This window comes from Amblyomma americanum, chromosome 2, assembly GCF_052857255.1.
Source record: "Amblyomma americanum isolate KBUSLIRL-KWMA chromosome 2, ASM5285725v1, whole genome shotgun sequence".
Classification (NCBI taxonomy): domain Eukaryota; kingdom Metazoa; phylum Arthropoda; class Arachnida; order Ixodida; family Ixodidae; genus Amblyomma; species Amblyomma americanum.
In genome coordinates this window covers 51,952,727-51,968,201 of record NC_135498.1, presented here as the reverse complement: position 1 = coordinate 51,968,201, position 15,475 = coordinate 51,952,727, and the positions used below count along the sequence as shown (strand labels likewise).

At 45.1% G+C, this 15,475-nt stretch overlaps 1 protein-coding gene across 1 annotated transcript in view; it reads right to left on the bottom strand.

Moving 5' to 3' along the window:
* Positions 1–15,475, bottom strand: part of Mondo (MLX interacting protein mondo) — a 61,366-nt gene that overhangs the window by 24,020 nt on the left and 21,871 nt on the right. Inside the window, exons 6-12 of the mRNA XM_077654318.1 lie at positions 12,118–12,213; positions 10,346–10,428; positions 8,436–8,987; positions 6,588–7,034; positions 4,433–4,688; positions 2,015–2,187; positions 923–1,022 (exon numbers count right to left, since the gene is read on the bottom strand). Coding sequence (XP_077510444.1) covers positions 923–1,022; positions 2,015–2,187; positions 4,433–4,688; positions 6,588–7,034; positions 8,436–8,987; positions 10,346–10,428; positions 12,118–12,213 — 1,707 coding nt within the window. The remainder of the gene's footprint in view (positions 1–922; positions 1,023–2,014; positions 2,188–4,432; positions 4,689–6,587; positions 7,035–8,435; positions 8,988–10,345; positions 10,429–12,117; positions 12,214–15,475) is intronic.

The window sequence follows — 15,475 nt, the reverse complement described above, 5'->3', positions numbered from 1 at the left end:
GTCTACTTCAACGTAATCATCAAAACGTAGGCATCCTCGATGGCCTTCCTATTTCGGACGTAGGTCGACAATGTGCTTGGTGGAATCCCGTGCTTTTTCACGATTTCCATTTTGCTGGCCTTCCGTTCGTCCACCTCGCGTAAAATCGCCACTTTCTCCTTCACCGTCTTGGCGCAGTATTTCCCACGCGAACACATCTCGTGGACACAAGCTCACAGCAAGCGGCGTGCAAAACAAGGGCTAAAACACTAAAACGTCGTTCCTCGAAGCAGTCGCGGCAGGAAAGACTGGTTAGTACTTGTTCTAGCACCCTAGCGGTGCCCCGATGGTTGTGCCATCTATCGTACTGCCGTGAAAGCTTCCAACGATGGTTTTCAATAGCGGCGCTTGGCGGCGCGCAGTTCGAATTATGGGTGGCGGTGCCAATTTATGAGTGAATTAACGAGCTGTTACGCGCATAGACTTCTATGCACTGCGGACCGGACCACGATGACTATTTCAAATTATCCAAAATTTCGAATTAACGAGTTGTGAATTAACGAGCTTTCACTGTATTCAGGTATGCAGTGTCTGGATATCCAAGGGAACCAGACTAATGTTCAATGCTATTCTCTTGCTCTATATGAGTCACTGGTGTTTTCACATAAAAAGAAAGGTAGTTTTACAGAGGACCCCGAGATTTTGATAACTGACAAGACTGCTGGTCTAAAATAAATTCATAACTAAGGTAATGCAAAGTTCAATGTCCAGTCAACCAAATGCCACACGTTAGTAACATTTATATGCACCGCATTAACCACATTGGTTTCAATACAGCTGATGAAGGAGCTTACTGTCACACTGAAACGCATAGACATAAAAGCTGCGGTGAATGCAACAGCCCTAGATACAAGGTCATACACAAGGTGTTGCAGCTACTCACTTGAATTGAGCTGCTTTGGAGGAATTATGGACATGGATGATGGCATGATGGATGCTGAACCAACAATTAGGTTGCGCTGCAGGTTGTTTGTACTGGAGATCTAAGAAGAAATAGGAAAGACACGGTATAATGAGCTAATGATTTGCAACAATCATTTCATCCCTGTAGCCGAATACATCCACTGTGATAAAACACAACAATTCAGCTAACTATGCTTACAAATGGTCATGACTTGCCTGATCTGACATACTGATAGCTGGTCTACTAACGCCAATATGTATTTCTTCACAATATGTGGCGTTGCAGCGAGACAGTAAACAACAGGGCACTCATTACGATGAATCAGCCAGGAACAATGGCAGCTGATAGGTCCAAGTTATGGAAATGACTGCCTATCAGCATTGGAGCTGCTCTGTGCAGCTCTGAAAGTAATCAGTGCTCCTTTGATTCCACGCTGCTGCTCGACCACTATACACAACACACTGCAACTGGATTCAACATTTACATTAGCCAACATTAGCCAAGTGCGCAGTACCTGCAGTTTTTCAAACTAAATTTGGTGAGCATATAAGTAGGCATATTTTTACTGCCGCTTCAGCAGCTCAGCTCGAAGGCACATGTCCCTAAACATGCCACAGCTTAGTACGAGGGTAAGAAGCTGGTGAAATTAATTTCTGTTGTTCAGCAGTCTGGAAAAGTGTGCTGACACGACATGCATGGTGTTCTAATGTGATGTCCAGTTTCTGTGTTGGCATAAGATATGCCCACAACTATCAGTATGTTTCTACAGGGCAATCTTATCAGCATTTTCTTCTTTGACTCTGATAAGAACTGTGAAACTACAGTGATACAACTTCTGATAAACGACAAGCAATAGACAAAAGTGTGTGTAAAAAGAATTGAGCCAATGAGCGGCAGCATTCAACCCAACAGTCATAGTGAACGCTTATCAAGTGCATCACTGCAAGTTTCTTCTCTGCTTTGAAGATGGAATCTCATCCTACACAGAGAGAAAGCCTGTGCTCAACCTCGTACAGCCACCATTTCAAGACTGCTGGAAAGTGTGCGTGATGGTGTGGACATAAGACTCACAGCTGAAAGTGTGACTGGAGAGATGACAAAAGTCTGTGGCTGTGCTGCCGTTGCTGGCAACGATGATGCCACAGAGTTGATGATGGTGACTGTGGCGGAAGTGGAGGCTCCCGCTGTACTGCTCACACTGGGGCTCTCGCCCGGTGCCTGAGCTTCCCATGAGAAGCCGTTGCCTGTATGAGCATGCACACCCAGATGTGAGTTGGGCAAACTCACTTGACTTCCATGCTGTGCCTGTTTGCATTTTCTATCATGCCAATTCCCAGCACTGCAGAAGAAAAGGCCAAATATGAAAATAGGTGTACAGCAATTTTTATGTCAAACTGTTCCATATAGGAGGTTGTGATTGTAATGCAAACAAAGACAAAAAGATAAGCAAGAAAACATAGCACAAGGTTTTGTGTTCTGAATACTAACAACAGGTTGTGAACTGTGCGTGGAAGTTAGAAGAGCAGGCAAGAAAAAGACAAAAATAAAACAACACAAAAAGAAACCTGCAGTCAAGCACAGAATGGTGCTACTCAGCTTATCTCTTTAGCATGCAGAAACAGAGTTCACTGATATAAAAGGTGATGCTCTGTATAACAAAATGACTTATTTTATACCTACCCAAGTAACAAGGACAAAGGTTTCATATAAAATTTTTTTTATTTTCTGCCCCTGCATGGTACTAATTACTTTACCCCCATCATGCCAGGTTTCTGTGTGCCACTGCAGAGACTTGTCATAAAAAGCACAAAAAGTGTAAATCATCAAGCCTCACCCCCCCCCCCACCTCAACCTTCCTGGGGGGGGGGGGCGCAGTTTAGCACACTAAGCAAGAAAAAGCACGGTTTTTTGGAGGTGGACACTTGCAGGTGGACACCTCCCTCCCCTACCTCAACGCGATTGAGGTGTCCACTGACTCAGGGAGCCAGTTATGGGCCTTTCATTTCTTCAAAATCAATAAACTGTAAAGCACAACTGGCTTTAGGAAAAGGAAAGGTTCATAACTGCCTTGATTTGTAGGTGGACCCCACCCCCTACTCACAGCACCACTGAGGTGTCCACTGACCCAGTTACACTTGCTACTCAGAGGCTTCAAGCAGATGGACACGGCTGAAACCCAGGGAGTGTGGCTAGAAGTACTTTCGCACTAAAATAAAGTATAATGGCTGCATGCCTGATCCATGTGAGTGTGCGTCCCTCCCGAATAGAATCTTATTTCAAGGCCAAGGCCACTTATAAATTAAGCCACCACACTCCACAGAGTGCTGTTTCCATGCTCCATACAAGCTTGTGGAGCAGTGCTCCAGCATACTCTGGATATTTCAAAACAAAAAGTTTCTACCTGGGAATTTCAGTGACATCACTCACCATTACATAACTTAACATGAATGTCAAATTAACAGAGCTATAATAACAGTAAGTCATCCTGTCCATGCACATGTGCACTTCACAGCCCGCCATTTCGAATTTGAACCTTGCATTACAATGCTGGAAACCAGTTCTCAAGCCAGCCTTCACATTAAATTACAATAATAAGTAAAACTTTGTAGATACATTCCCAGTTTATATGCTCAAAGTCACGATTTCCCACCTACTAAGTTGAAAACTTCAATGTAGTCAGGTTGTATATGTTTAGCGACCACATGCACATGAGTAAACATATGAATGGGCCAAAACTAGGGCATGAGGCACAAAGATGTGGCATGGAGCAGCAGATGCCTGTCGCGTTGGCTTTTCTGCAGTCTAGGCGCGAAGGGGTGAAGCATCCAAATGCGGCAATAGCGTGCTAACGTATCAGCGGCTGCTCCTGCGAAGACGTGACATGAGCAAAAGCACAGCGGCTTCTTCGCAATGCCTTAAAGCAAGGAGGCGAAGTATTTGAGAAATACAATGACATGCTCATGTAGTTGCGAGCTGGGTCTGGGGAACACGCACCAAAAACGCTGCGACAGTCAGCCACTGCAACGGTTTCCCTGCACCACACTGATACGAAGGGGCAAAGCATCCTTAAACCAGGAAGAGACCCCCCCTTTTCTCATTGCCGTTGATGGACTAGAGGAGCTGCGAATTTTCTCTCCACCAAGGACAACGCAAGTGTGCATTGAATTTCGCGAGCACTAGAAGAGGAGCTAACCAATATTTTTATCAGGTGAAAATGGCAATAAATGACTTTGTACCTCATTCAAGAGTGACATTTTTCAAAATTAGATGGCTGGATCATACGTTTTCTCGGAAAGTGTTTTCCACCCCCACATTTTTAAAAAACATACCAACAAAGTTTTACTTCGCTCGTTTTACCCCGATCACGAATGGTGGAAGCTATTGCAAACATTGATGGCTTGTGCATTTTGCTCTGGCAGCAATAAAAAATACTGCCCCCGTTACTTCAAATCGCCGTGTACAGCAGCCCTGGAAGGTGTAGAGCCTTACCTGAGGTTAAGAGCTGAGTAAGGACGGCACTCTGCTGCTGCAGTGGCGGAGACACCGAGTTGGATGGCATCGACCCTGGGAGCGAGGACACTGACACCGAAAGCTTTGGCGTCAGCACCTGTGGGGGTGAGTTGACTTGGGGCAGCTGGTTTAGTGAAGTGGCCTGCTTGGCGACAGGTGCAGGTGCCACGGAGGCCATTTTGGTGTTGCTTTGTGGAGTTGACATGCTGCGAGACCTGGTTCGGCTCTTTGGCTGCTATACATGTAAATGTAAAAAGAAAAGCTAAAATGCAGACTTGCTTTCTCAGCTAAAACCAAAGAGAGAGAGACTATGTGAAAAAGTTAACATATATGCTCATTGCACCATCCATTGAGTTCTTAACAGTGACCAAAGTCTGCTCTCCAAGGTAAAAAAAGAATTACTGTTACAGATAAGTGCAACAAAGTGCATCTAGGAACGCTCAAAATGCTTTTTGTAGTATTAAAATGGAAATGCTGAAAAGTTTGTGAAAGTGCACTATGTATTTTGTTTGTAAAAAGACAATGTGAACATCAAAAGCAGCAAATCAATGGCCTGCGATAAGGTCTCCATGTCCCATGAGCATCAAATGAAACACGAAGGAGACAACTGAATACTAGCAAACACAAGAAACAAAAAACAGCCCGAGAGGGGGGGGTTGAAAAGACATTGACGACACCTCCCTTTCTCTTTGTTTATCGTAAAAATCGATTCAATGGCTCTTTCTGGTTTTGCCATGCTTGTCTGGAAGCAAAGGACACGTTTATTGCTGAGAAAATAGTATTTAAAAATTGCACCGTCACTCAAATTCACTTGTGATGTCTACATTGAAAAGGACTCTGTGATCACTACAGCCTAACCTTGATATAACAGGGATATTACGAATTACTGAACTCCCTGCCGCTAAAAGGTGCCTGCTCAGATGGCAGACGGCAGGCTTCGCCACACTACACAAGTGACTGGTGGTGGTGCAGCAAGCGTTCACGCATTTTACGCGTTAATCTTGCACTCGCCAACATCGCCATGGAAGATATAACGGAGTGGAGGGTTGGTAGCCAGGCAGTCAGCACGTGTTCACGCCTCCCGCATTTGTCAACAGTGCTCCAGAGGCAGTGTTACGAGCAGTTGTACTGCAGTAACCAACCTGTGGTTTGACTGAACAACTAACGTTGGCAGACACAGCGGTGGTGAAAACAGTGGCAGATTTCGCTCTGACGTACCATTTCTCCTCAGTGACACAGCTGGAATGCGGGAAAGCCACCCTAGTTGGTGCTCGGCCTGTCGGCGATGTATGTTGGCAGTGCTGTGCAGACAAGCTACCCTAACTGGCTCTCGGTTTTTTTGCAGCTCCCAGAACTTCAGAAAAGATCCCCCCGTTTCTTCAGTTAAGGATCGCCTGAGTTGCCGTCCCTTCAATGAGTAAATAGTGCTGCTCTTGCGCGCATTTATGACAAAATTTTATATATTACAAATTTTGGCTATATCTACTGCAAGGTTTAACTGCATTTTGAAGTGGATGCCAGTGTAGCCTTGCCTCTGCGATCCACACCCAAGAAACTGTGTCAATGCACTGCAGTTCACTTGCAAAACTGGCCAGCAGCAGCAACACCCGTGTACAATAGAATCTCAAAAATACGAATCTCATGGGGTCACAAAAATATTCATATCATCCATAGTGGTGCGGGAGAGTGTTTGGAACACCCGAAATTATGCCTTTTGTACACAATGCACTCCAGCCAGGAAATTCTACAAGTTCGTATCATCCTGAAGTTGGCATCTACCATGACTGCATCACCGAGATTCTACTGTATCATATTTTGGCGTTATCTAGCTCAAAAAAGCTCCATTTTATGTGAAACCAGCGTGTTTTTTGTTGAAATGATGTATCAATACAGGCCAACTTCAATTGTTTCCAGTGTCCCTTTAACACTTCAAAAGAGTGCCCTTCGCACCTTCGAAGTGGAAACCAAATGCGCTAGTATTCATTCTCCTTCCTACCTATCGATTTGCTGCTTGAGCTTCAGTTGTCTTGTTGAGTTTCGTTTGACACAGATAGTACACAACAAAAAAAAGGTAAAAAAGATATCTTTCCCAAAAGAACCCTTTTCGCTGCAAAATACAAAGCATGGTACTCACTGTGCCTGTCCTTGGCATGGCAAAGTTAATACTCTTGCCAGTGACGAGGGCTCCGTTGTCGGTGGGGATGAAACTGGCTGTCACCTGGCCCATTAGGCTGCCACTGTACTGGCCTTCCACAGTGTCCATGGTCTCTCGCGAGGCAGGGTACAAGGGTCGTTTGGCCGTGGCGCCGCCTTGCATCAACTTGTCTCCTATGTGGGGCTCAATGACCAGTGCGGAGCCTTGCTGCTGCAGACCATTCAAGCTTGCATGAGAGACAGCAGATGCAGATGCCTGCTGGAATGCCTGCAGTTCAGTTGGCGTTGGCTGAAACTGGTTGACAGGGGCCCGTGGCCTCAACTTTGGGGGTGGAGGCCGCGATGACTGCTTGGGCATGTACTGAGAGACCTCTGCTCCAAAAGACACAGTCGCTAAGGTTGGCCTTGGAGCAGTCGCCAGAGGGAGCTGCTGGTGCGGGGGAAGAGTGAACAACAAAAATTCAGTACAGAAGTGAACAACAGGATACTCTAGGCTGCTTTTCCAGCGCTAGGCAAATCTAAAGACTGTACAGTTTGGACTCGCATTAAAGGCTAAAATAATAAAAATAAACAGGTCTAATTCTCTGAAACTTCTCAGCCTGTGAATGCCTTTATTTACGGTGGCTTACTTCTTTTCAGCTTCATTGTTAGCAACCAGCACAGTATCTCAATTCCGGATCCTGTCATGCATATGAGCTTCACCAAAACAGGACTGTCCTACATTACATCTTTCAAATGCCAAGCAAGCTATCCACAATATCGGTGAGGCTGGACAAACTTTATGGCACAGTCAATGAAAGAAACACATAATTTTCGCTCATATAGCCCGAAAAAAAAAACACAAAAGACATCTGCCTTTAGCATGTGCACGGGCAAGCATACAGGGATCTCAGAGTTGCTTCCTATAATAGTTGCATGCCATGAAAGTAAGCAGCTTTTTTTTGTTAAAGCAAAGAATGCTGCCCAAATATGCCGGTGTTCCTGGCAAAAATCTGCAATCTATATTGGCCTTCTTTTTACCCCTGCTTACCCTTTTGAAACGCACCTTGCCCACTGCCTCAGCTTTTCCTGTTATGTTAGCATCGCAGGACACTGTGAAGCTTTTAGCGTGGACGGCAGAAAGATCATAAGTGCTAATATGCACTTATTCTTCAAACTGGCTGCTTTCAGACAAAACATAAAACTATACCTAAACATTGTTTCAAGTTTTCCATGAGGAGGAAATCATCAGAACACAATGAGAAGACGAATGAGGACATCCAAGACATTCTTAGAAATTTTTGTATAGTACAAATAATACAGCGCTAAACCAGACTCGCACATTTTAACCTCAGGGGTCTTGCAACCTTCCTTTTACAACCTTTGTCATTGCAAGTACAGAAAACAGGAGCAGATGTATAGACCCTCCCTCCAACATGCGTAAAGTGAAAAGCTACTCCACAGAAGGCCCTCTTTTATTCCTCCACTGTTCACTGACTCTACCAGACTCAGTGCTCTCGAGTTCACTTCAGTGATCACTGATGACAGTGATCTGCCAGGTTTCCTATCCAGGTGAGTGCGAGCAACTGGCTTAGGCGGACAAGCATGATGCTTATCTGCATGATTAAGTACATTTTTTGTGTGAATGCCCATGTCCTCACAAATTCTAGCTGGAGGTCAGCGCCTGTGATGCCAAAATTTTCTGAATGTGTTTCCATCAGCTTGTGCCTCTTGTCAGGAGTAGAATTTACACCAACAAGTAACAACCTTTTCAAATGCCTTGGGCACCTCCTGCTGTCATTCACAGCATGTTGCACTGCATGCCTTCACACACTGGGACAGCACTTGCCTGTGCAGTCTGCTGGGCTGCAAACGCTGTGGGCACTGCCTGCACTTGTGGTGGCGGTGGCTGCTCAACAGCTAGAACCACGGGTGGCACTGGTGCGGCCTGTCGCAGGAATTCATATTCTCCCAGCACGGGAGCTGGAGGCGAAGGCTGCTGCTGCTGTCGCTGCTGCCTCCGCTGTTGTTGCTGTTGCTGAGTGGCCGATGCAAAGAGCCCTTCAATGCTGTTAACTGCTGTCGCTGACTGCTGCGATGAAAGCACTGAGAACGGCTGACCCGGCATTGGCTGCATTGGAGGCTGCTGAACTGGCTGCTGCTGCACCCTTGGGGATTGGGGCTGCTGGAGCTGATGACTCGGTGCAATCGGCTGCTGTCGCGCATTTCCATACACTGCAGCTGGCTGTTGCTGCTGCTGCCGTTGCTGCTGCTGCTGCTGCTGCTGCTGCTGCTGCTGCTGTTGCTGCTGCTGCTGCTGCTGCTGCTGCTGCTGCTGCTGCTGTTGCCGTTGCTGCTGCTGCTGTTGCTGCTGCTGTTGTTGCTGCTGCATGACAAATGACTGCAGAGAATTAGAAAAGAAACCAGAGATCTATTAAGAACACAGCACCCTGTGCGCAGAAAGCCACCTGTGCACACAAAGGCACCTGCACACAGAGAGGCACCTGCACATGCAAAGGCATCTGCACATGCAAATGCAACCCAGTCCAATCCAGCTCATCATTTCTAGTGCAAAAGCAAAAGCAAGTTCTGCCCTTTAAGCCACAAAGACAATTTAAGTCTAACATGCACAACTTTTTCACCGCAAGAATTCTAAGCCTTTCCTCAGCACACCACCTCTGATTTCTAAGCCCCAATGACAACACGTTCGGTACGCAAAAGTGTTTTGCAGCAGAAACTTTGCAACATGCATGCCAATCCTTTCAGGCATGGCAGACTGAAAATGATCATGAAGTTCTGAACTCTTTCTCCCACTTCATTTTATTACTGTAAGGCAGTAATATTGGTGGTCATGATGTCTGAATAACAGATTAGGATCTAGTGGATTCATCAATGATGGTAATTAATGGTATAAGATGAATTGAAACTGTACCATGAAAACATAGGAAAAAATTCTGTAAGGCTAGTCATGCTGGAAAAAACACCAAGCATAAAAAATCGCATAAAATTGCATTTGAACCGCGCATGCCAGCCATTCGAAAGTCATTGTACAGGCCTCAGAAAATGGTAGAATGCAAACCTTACGAGAGCATTTCACAAACGTGAGCAATACCAGGATGTAGAGAAGAGTACCACCTTTCGAACAAGACCATGATGGCGGCCATCAAGAAAGCTTTATGGAGGTTTAATGTTCCAAAGCGACTCAGGCTTAGAGAGACGCCGTAGTGAAGGGCTCCGAAAATTTCGACCACCTGGGGTTCTTTATTGTGCACTGACATTGCACAGTACACGGGCCTCTAGAATTACGCCTCCATCGAAATTCTACTGCCGCGGCCGGGATCGAATATGTGTCTTTCGGGTCAGCAGCCAAGCGTCATAACCACCGCAGTGGCCATCAAGGAAGCCACGGGCAGAAAGCTCTATTGCATTTTTCTCCAAAATCGCCATTTTGGTGGTTTGGAGGCGACAAATATATTGACTTTCTAGTAGCTGTAGGCTAAATTAGACCTTGAAGCTTAGTAGGTAGGTACTTTAGAGTATGTTAAACCAAAATATGTCATTTCTGAAAAACTGAAAATTTCGCTTTTTTTTTTTTACCATTTCAAGACCAGCGTCTTCCCTTAACAATACGCTATTTCAAAACGAGGCTCACTGATTCAGGTATATGTAATCAGCACTGACAGCTGCAATTGTGTTCGGCAAGATGTAAAAAAAAAGAAAATGGGAGAAAGAGAGAGAAAATCGTGTACAACTGCTAACCTGAACAGCAGCAGCAGCAGCAGCAGCTTCATTGCTGAGGGAGGTTTCTTCGGGCAGTGTTGGAAGCTTTGAGTTGAGGTAATCTATGGGGAGAAAATCTCACTGTTGAATTGTGTACAAGCTGACATAAAAACCACATTACAGGCTGTTTTGTGATAACCCTTCTCACCGCCACAAATTTTAATAGAATCACTTGACACATTCCACAAGATACTAAGTTTGAGTGAGACAAAAAAGAAATGTGGTGTGTGTGGTGACAAATATATCCCAGTGCACAATCTTGCACTTATAACACACAGTGGTGCACAGCACATTCATAATGAAAGAGTACCACCTGCATAAGCTGAAATGCAAGCAAGTAAAACTAAATAGCCATTATAACCTAAATGCGTTTTCACATACAATAGATTCTCTTTAAGAGAAACTTGCACACATTATCAGAATGCAAACAGAGTACAGTAGCCGACGAGTAATTCGGACTCCAATAATTCGGACTTGTAGGATATTTCGGACCTCGATGAGGCACCGTCAGTCACCCCATAGAAGCGCACACATATTCACGATGGATATTTCAGACTTCAAAAGTCAGAAAGGTCGATTTTTCGGACTAATTTCAGTCGCCTGAGGGCCAAAATCGGCCATCTTATTGGCTTTTCGACGGCGCAAAAGGCACCATCTTGGATTGAGGTGGATTTACGTGCAGTTGGCTTGGCTTGACACACTTTCAGTACCTCATTGTTGCCTGTAGAGGTCCCTGTGATCTCTGACACTTTGAGGTGGCAGCCAGATTGTCATCGCCGTCAACTTGATTTTGTCGCCGACGTTGTCGCGGGCAGTTATCGCTTGTCCCATATGTTGAAAATTGGTTGTTGGGAGAAGGAAATTGTACAGAAGCTATCTCACATCTCGGCGGGAAGGGATAAAGGCGGGACTGAGAGAAGAAAGGAAGAAAGAGGTGTCGTAATGGAGGGCTCCGGGATAATTTCGACCACCTGGGAATCTTTAACGTGCACAGCACATGGGCGCCTTTGCGCTTCGCCTCCATCGAAACGCGGCCACCGCAGTTGGGTTCCAACCCGAGTACTCCGGATCAGTAGCCGAGCGCCCTAACCACTGAGCCACCGCGGCGGGTCTCATACATTCGCCCTTTGACATCTCGTCACTTCGGTTTGTCTGACCGCATCAAACGAGTGGCGCTCAGTCTTCACGAAGTTACATCTGTTCGCCGTTTTGTGATTGTGTCCGTAGGTTCCGCCGCTTTGAAAGAAAAGTACCTTATCTTTGCGTGTGTTTAACGAACGGTGTGGTGCACACTCGGGTTGTGGACAACATGGCCCCGCCGGGTCCGTCAAAGAAGCGTGGGAAGTATTCCAACTAAATGCGGTGACCTTTCTGTGTAGCGTGTACAGTGAAAGCACAACTTTGGCACAAATACAGGTGCAAATCGTCGCCAGCAAGAGAAATTTTCCGCAAGGTAAAATCAGTGACATTTTTAAGCCGATTTCATCTCAATAAAGTGACTTTTTTGTACTTCACGGATTTTTCGGACTGTTCGATTATTCAGACCATTTTTCGGGTCCCTTCGAGTCCGAAAAATCGGTCGGCGACTGTATTTACTGCACGATGCATGACCAAAAGCAGTGAAATGAAGGCATGACACGTCATGCCATCCCACTTCGAAACGAGATCACAGGAGAAAGTGGATGACATCGGGCAAGGCTAAAGGCCATGCGAAACCTTGTCACATACACTGCACAGAGTGGGCAAATCACCTGAAAGGGGCTCCAGTGTGTCCATGAAGTCCTCGAGCGCAGGCTGAAGCTGGACAAGGCCAGGCTGGATGAAATCAGCTATGCCGGCCCTTGATGCTGCCACGGGCACGTAAGAGAAAGTGCATTGCATTACTAGGAAAAAACAATAATCTGTGCCACAACACCATGCCATTAAATAGAATAACAGAAAAATTAGCATAACAAAAACTATGAGTCCCAGTGCCATGCAGGAGGCCAAACTCTTGAGCTGGCATCCAAAATCACTAATGTGGATTGAACTGGGCTGGCTGTAGCTTAACAGTGTGAATACACCTGCCGCCAACCTGATTTGTGAGGAGTACAGAAAGGAAAGGGCCAAAGACAATTCAAACTCAATCACTATAATCTTAGCCTTGCTGAAAAAAAAAAAGAGAGAATAAGATAAACAGCTGAAATCTAAGGTTCGACGAAATCTCGTCTGGTCGGGTGAATACATTGGCGAAAATAACGAAGCGCCGACCAAAAGGTGTTGTCAAGATGGAAGGACGTTTCGACTTCCACACGGAAGTCTTGTTCACTGATGAAAAAATTTCGCACACAAAGCTTAAGTACGTTGTGCCAATCGTCGCAGGCATCTAGCGTACGAGGGCGGTAGATTGCCGATGTTACGGTTGAGCGTCTGATCTGTTGTCTGGATAAACAGAGACTCCAGATATTGGCGTGACATCCAGTTTTTCTCACGGCCGATAATTGCCGCTTCTTCCCAAGCGATATCATGCTTCGTGTTTTCAACGTGTTCAGCCAGTGCGTTGGAACAAGCCTTCTTTTTCTTGACATCATTCTTGTGCTCATTCAGCCGTCTTTCAAAGTTTCCGCTTTCACCTATGTAGGAGTGATCGCAGTCTGAGCAGGGGATTTTATAAATTACTCCGGGAAACTTTTCCTTTTTTAGCTTGTCCTTTACGGACACCAACTCGTGACGAAGCTTGCACGCAGGCACGTGAGCTATATGCACATCGTAGGTGCGAAAAATGCGGGCCGATGACTCGCTCACGCCTGGCACATAGGGTATTGCAGCTCGGGCACGGCAAGGTAGGCGAACGGGCTGAGCTGGTCTGGTGTGCGAAATTTTTCCATCAGTGAACAAGACTTCCGTGTGGAAGTCGAAACGTCCTTCCATCTTGACAACACCTTTTGGTCGGCGCTTCGTTATTTTCGCCAAGATAAACAGCTGACATCTCTGTGTGCCTAAAAAGGCTTTGGTTCCTTATTAAAATGTGTAAAGCCACAGATCAAAGTTTTCAATATCCTAATCAGCTGGCCACAAATTTTAAATTCACAAGGATTGAAAATCATAGGTGGGAGAGCATGGAGTTTTTCAGAAATCCACTGTCACTATCCATTCAATGAGGTGTGTTTTTCCCACATCTTCACTCTCTTAACAGCAATAGCAATATTCTACTGAATTTCAACAAATAGAATGACAAGAGACCCAGGTCTCTAGCTCCCACACATAAATCTACGTGCCTAAGACAGATTAGATAAATTTTAATCAGATGCAGGAATGCAGGGGGTCTACACAACTGCCATCAAGGACCTAGAAGAGTGAGTACTTTGGAAATATTTTCTTTAAAATATGAATAAAAAATTTCCGATAAGACGAAGCCATTGCACTGGTCACATGAAGCTGTTTGGGACTGTTCACTGAAACTGCGTGAAAAAATGCGGTTTTATAAAGCAGCGACAAACAACAAAGATAGTGCACAACAGGGACATAAATTAGCACTGTCAAAAACAGCCACAAGAGGCACTGCCTGTTAACGACAATATTAAAGAGTTTATACCATCTTACATTCTCTCTCTCTCTCTCACTCACTCACTCACTCACTCTCACACACACACACACACACACACACACACACACACACACACACACACACCGAGAAAATAAAAGAAAAGCCATGACACTTGTTTCAAATTAAAACAAACAATAGAAAATAAACGAACGTAAAAATATAGGTGTTTGGTGAAAGGCCATGTGACACTTTCCCTCAAGCATATCACCCCTTAAGGAGAGATACTGGTCTTGAAATGAGAACTTTTATTATTAAAGATATTGCAATAAAATTAGGTGTGTATATATTTCTTCTCCCTGTTTTCAAAATATAATTACTTTCAGTATATCTCAATTAGTTCCCATTTTGTGGGAAAATAACTGAAGCCTAATTAGGGAATTTCTTACCACCGGTCATTAAGACTCACTATTTATCAGCTGCAATTAAAATGAAGCTGTAGACAAAAACCTGCCATCTGGAGCTATGCTATTTATATTGTTGTTGAGGTATATCATAATATAAAAATGTTCAATTATGTCCAGGCACCATAAATATAAAAAATACTTAGGTGACATTATGGTTCACAAAATTTGATACGTTCGAATCTGCCATAAAAAAAAAAGCATAGCTCCATAGTTAAGTTCTGAATTCAATGGTATAAGAATAACTGAAATTGGCCCATAAAAACGTAATGAAAACTAAGGTAAGGCTAGTCATGTCGGCAAAAAACATGAGGCCGAGAAAATGGCATTTGAAAGACGCACACCAGCCATTCGGAGGTCGTTATACAGTCGATCCCGGATATATCAAACCTGGATACATAGAATTATTCCTATATCGAACATTTGTAAAGTCCCCTTGGGAATCCCATTCAAAAGCGCTGCAAATTTGTTTACGTTTATCCAACTTCCGTGCACCCCATACTTAGTGGGGTGTGAACGGAAATGGGAATGAACATAGGGGCATGTAAGAGGCTGGGGAAAGGGAAACTGTGCCGGCTGCAGGCGCCAGATTTCTGCATGATGGTTGGCTGACTCTGCTGGCGTAGCCAAACCAAGCGATGTCAGCTAGCTGTCACCAATGTACTACTGGCCATTTTGGCTGTCACTGCTGTCGGTGCTGCTTAGGCATGTGACTGGTGCAGTACTGATTACGGTGCGGTGGTCGATCTTTTCGCTTTGTTCGTGAGGCCAACGTGAATTTGCTTGTGACCTGTGCGGTACCGTGCATTTTCTTTTCACTTTGGTTGTGTGTTCGAAAGCCATGAACAGAAAAAAACGCAAGAATTTGGACTTGGCAACAAAGGCAGACATCCTTCCACGGGTGGAGGCTGGCAAGAAAAAGTCGTTGGTCGCCGATGCGCTCGGAATTCCTCGCAACACGCATAGTACAATCCTGAAGAAAAAAAAAGTCGATGTGAAGCTGAAGGCAGCACAACCCAGTCGCCCTGGAGTGTGTCGTATGTGTGCTCTGACATACAACAAGGTCAAGAAAGCTTTGTACGCCTGGTTTTTAGAGACGCATGCCAGAAACATCGCTGTCAA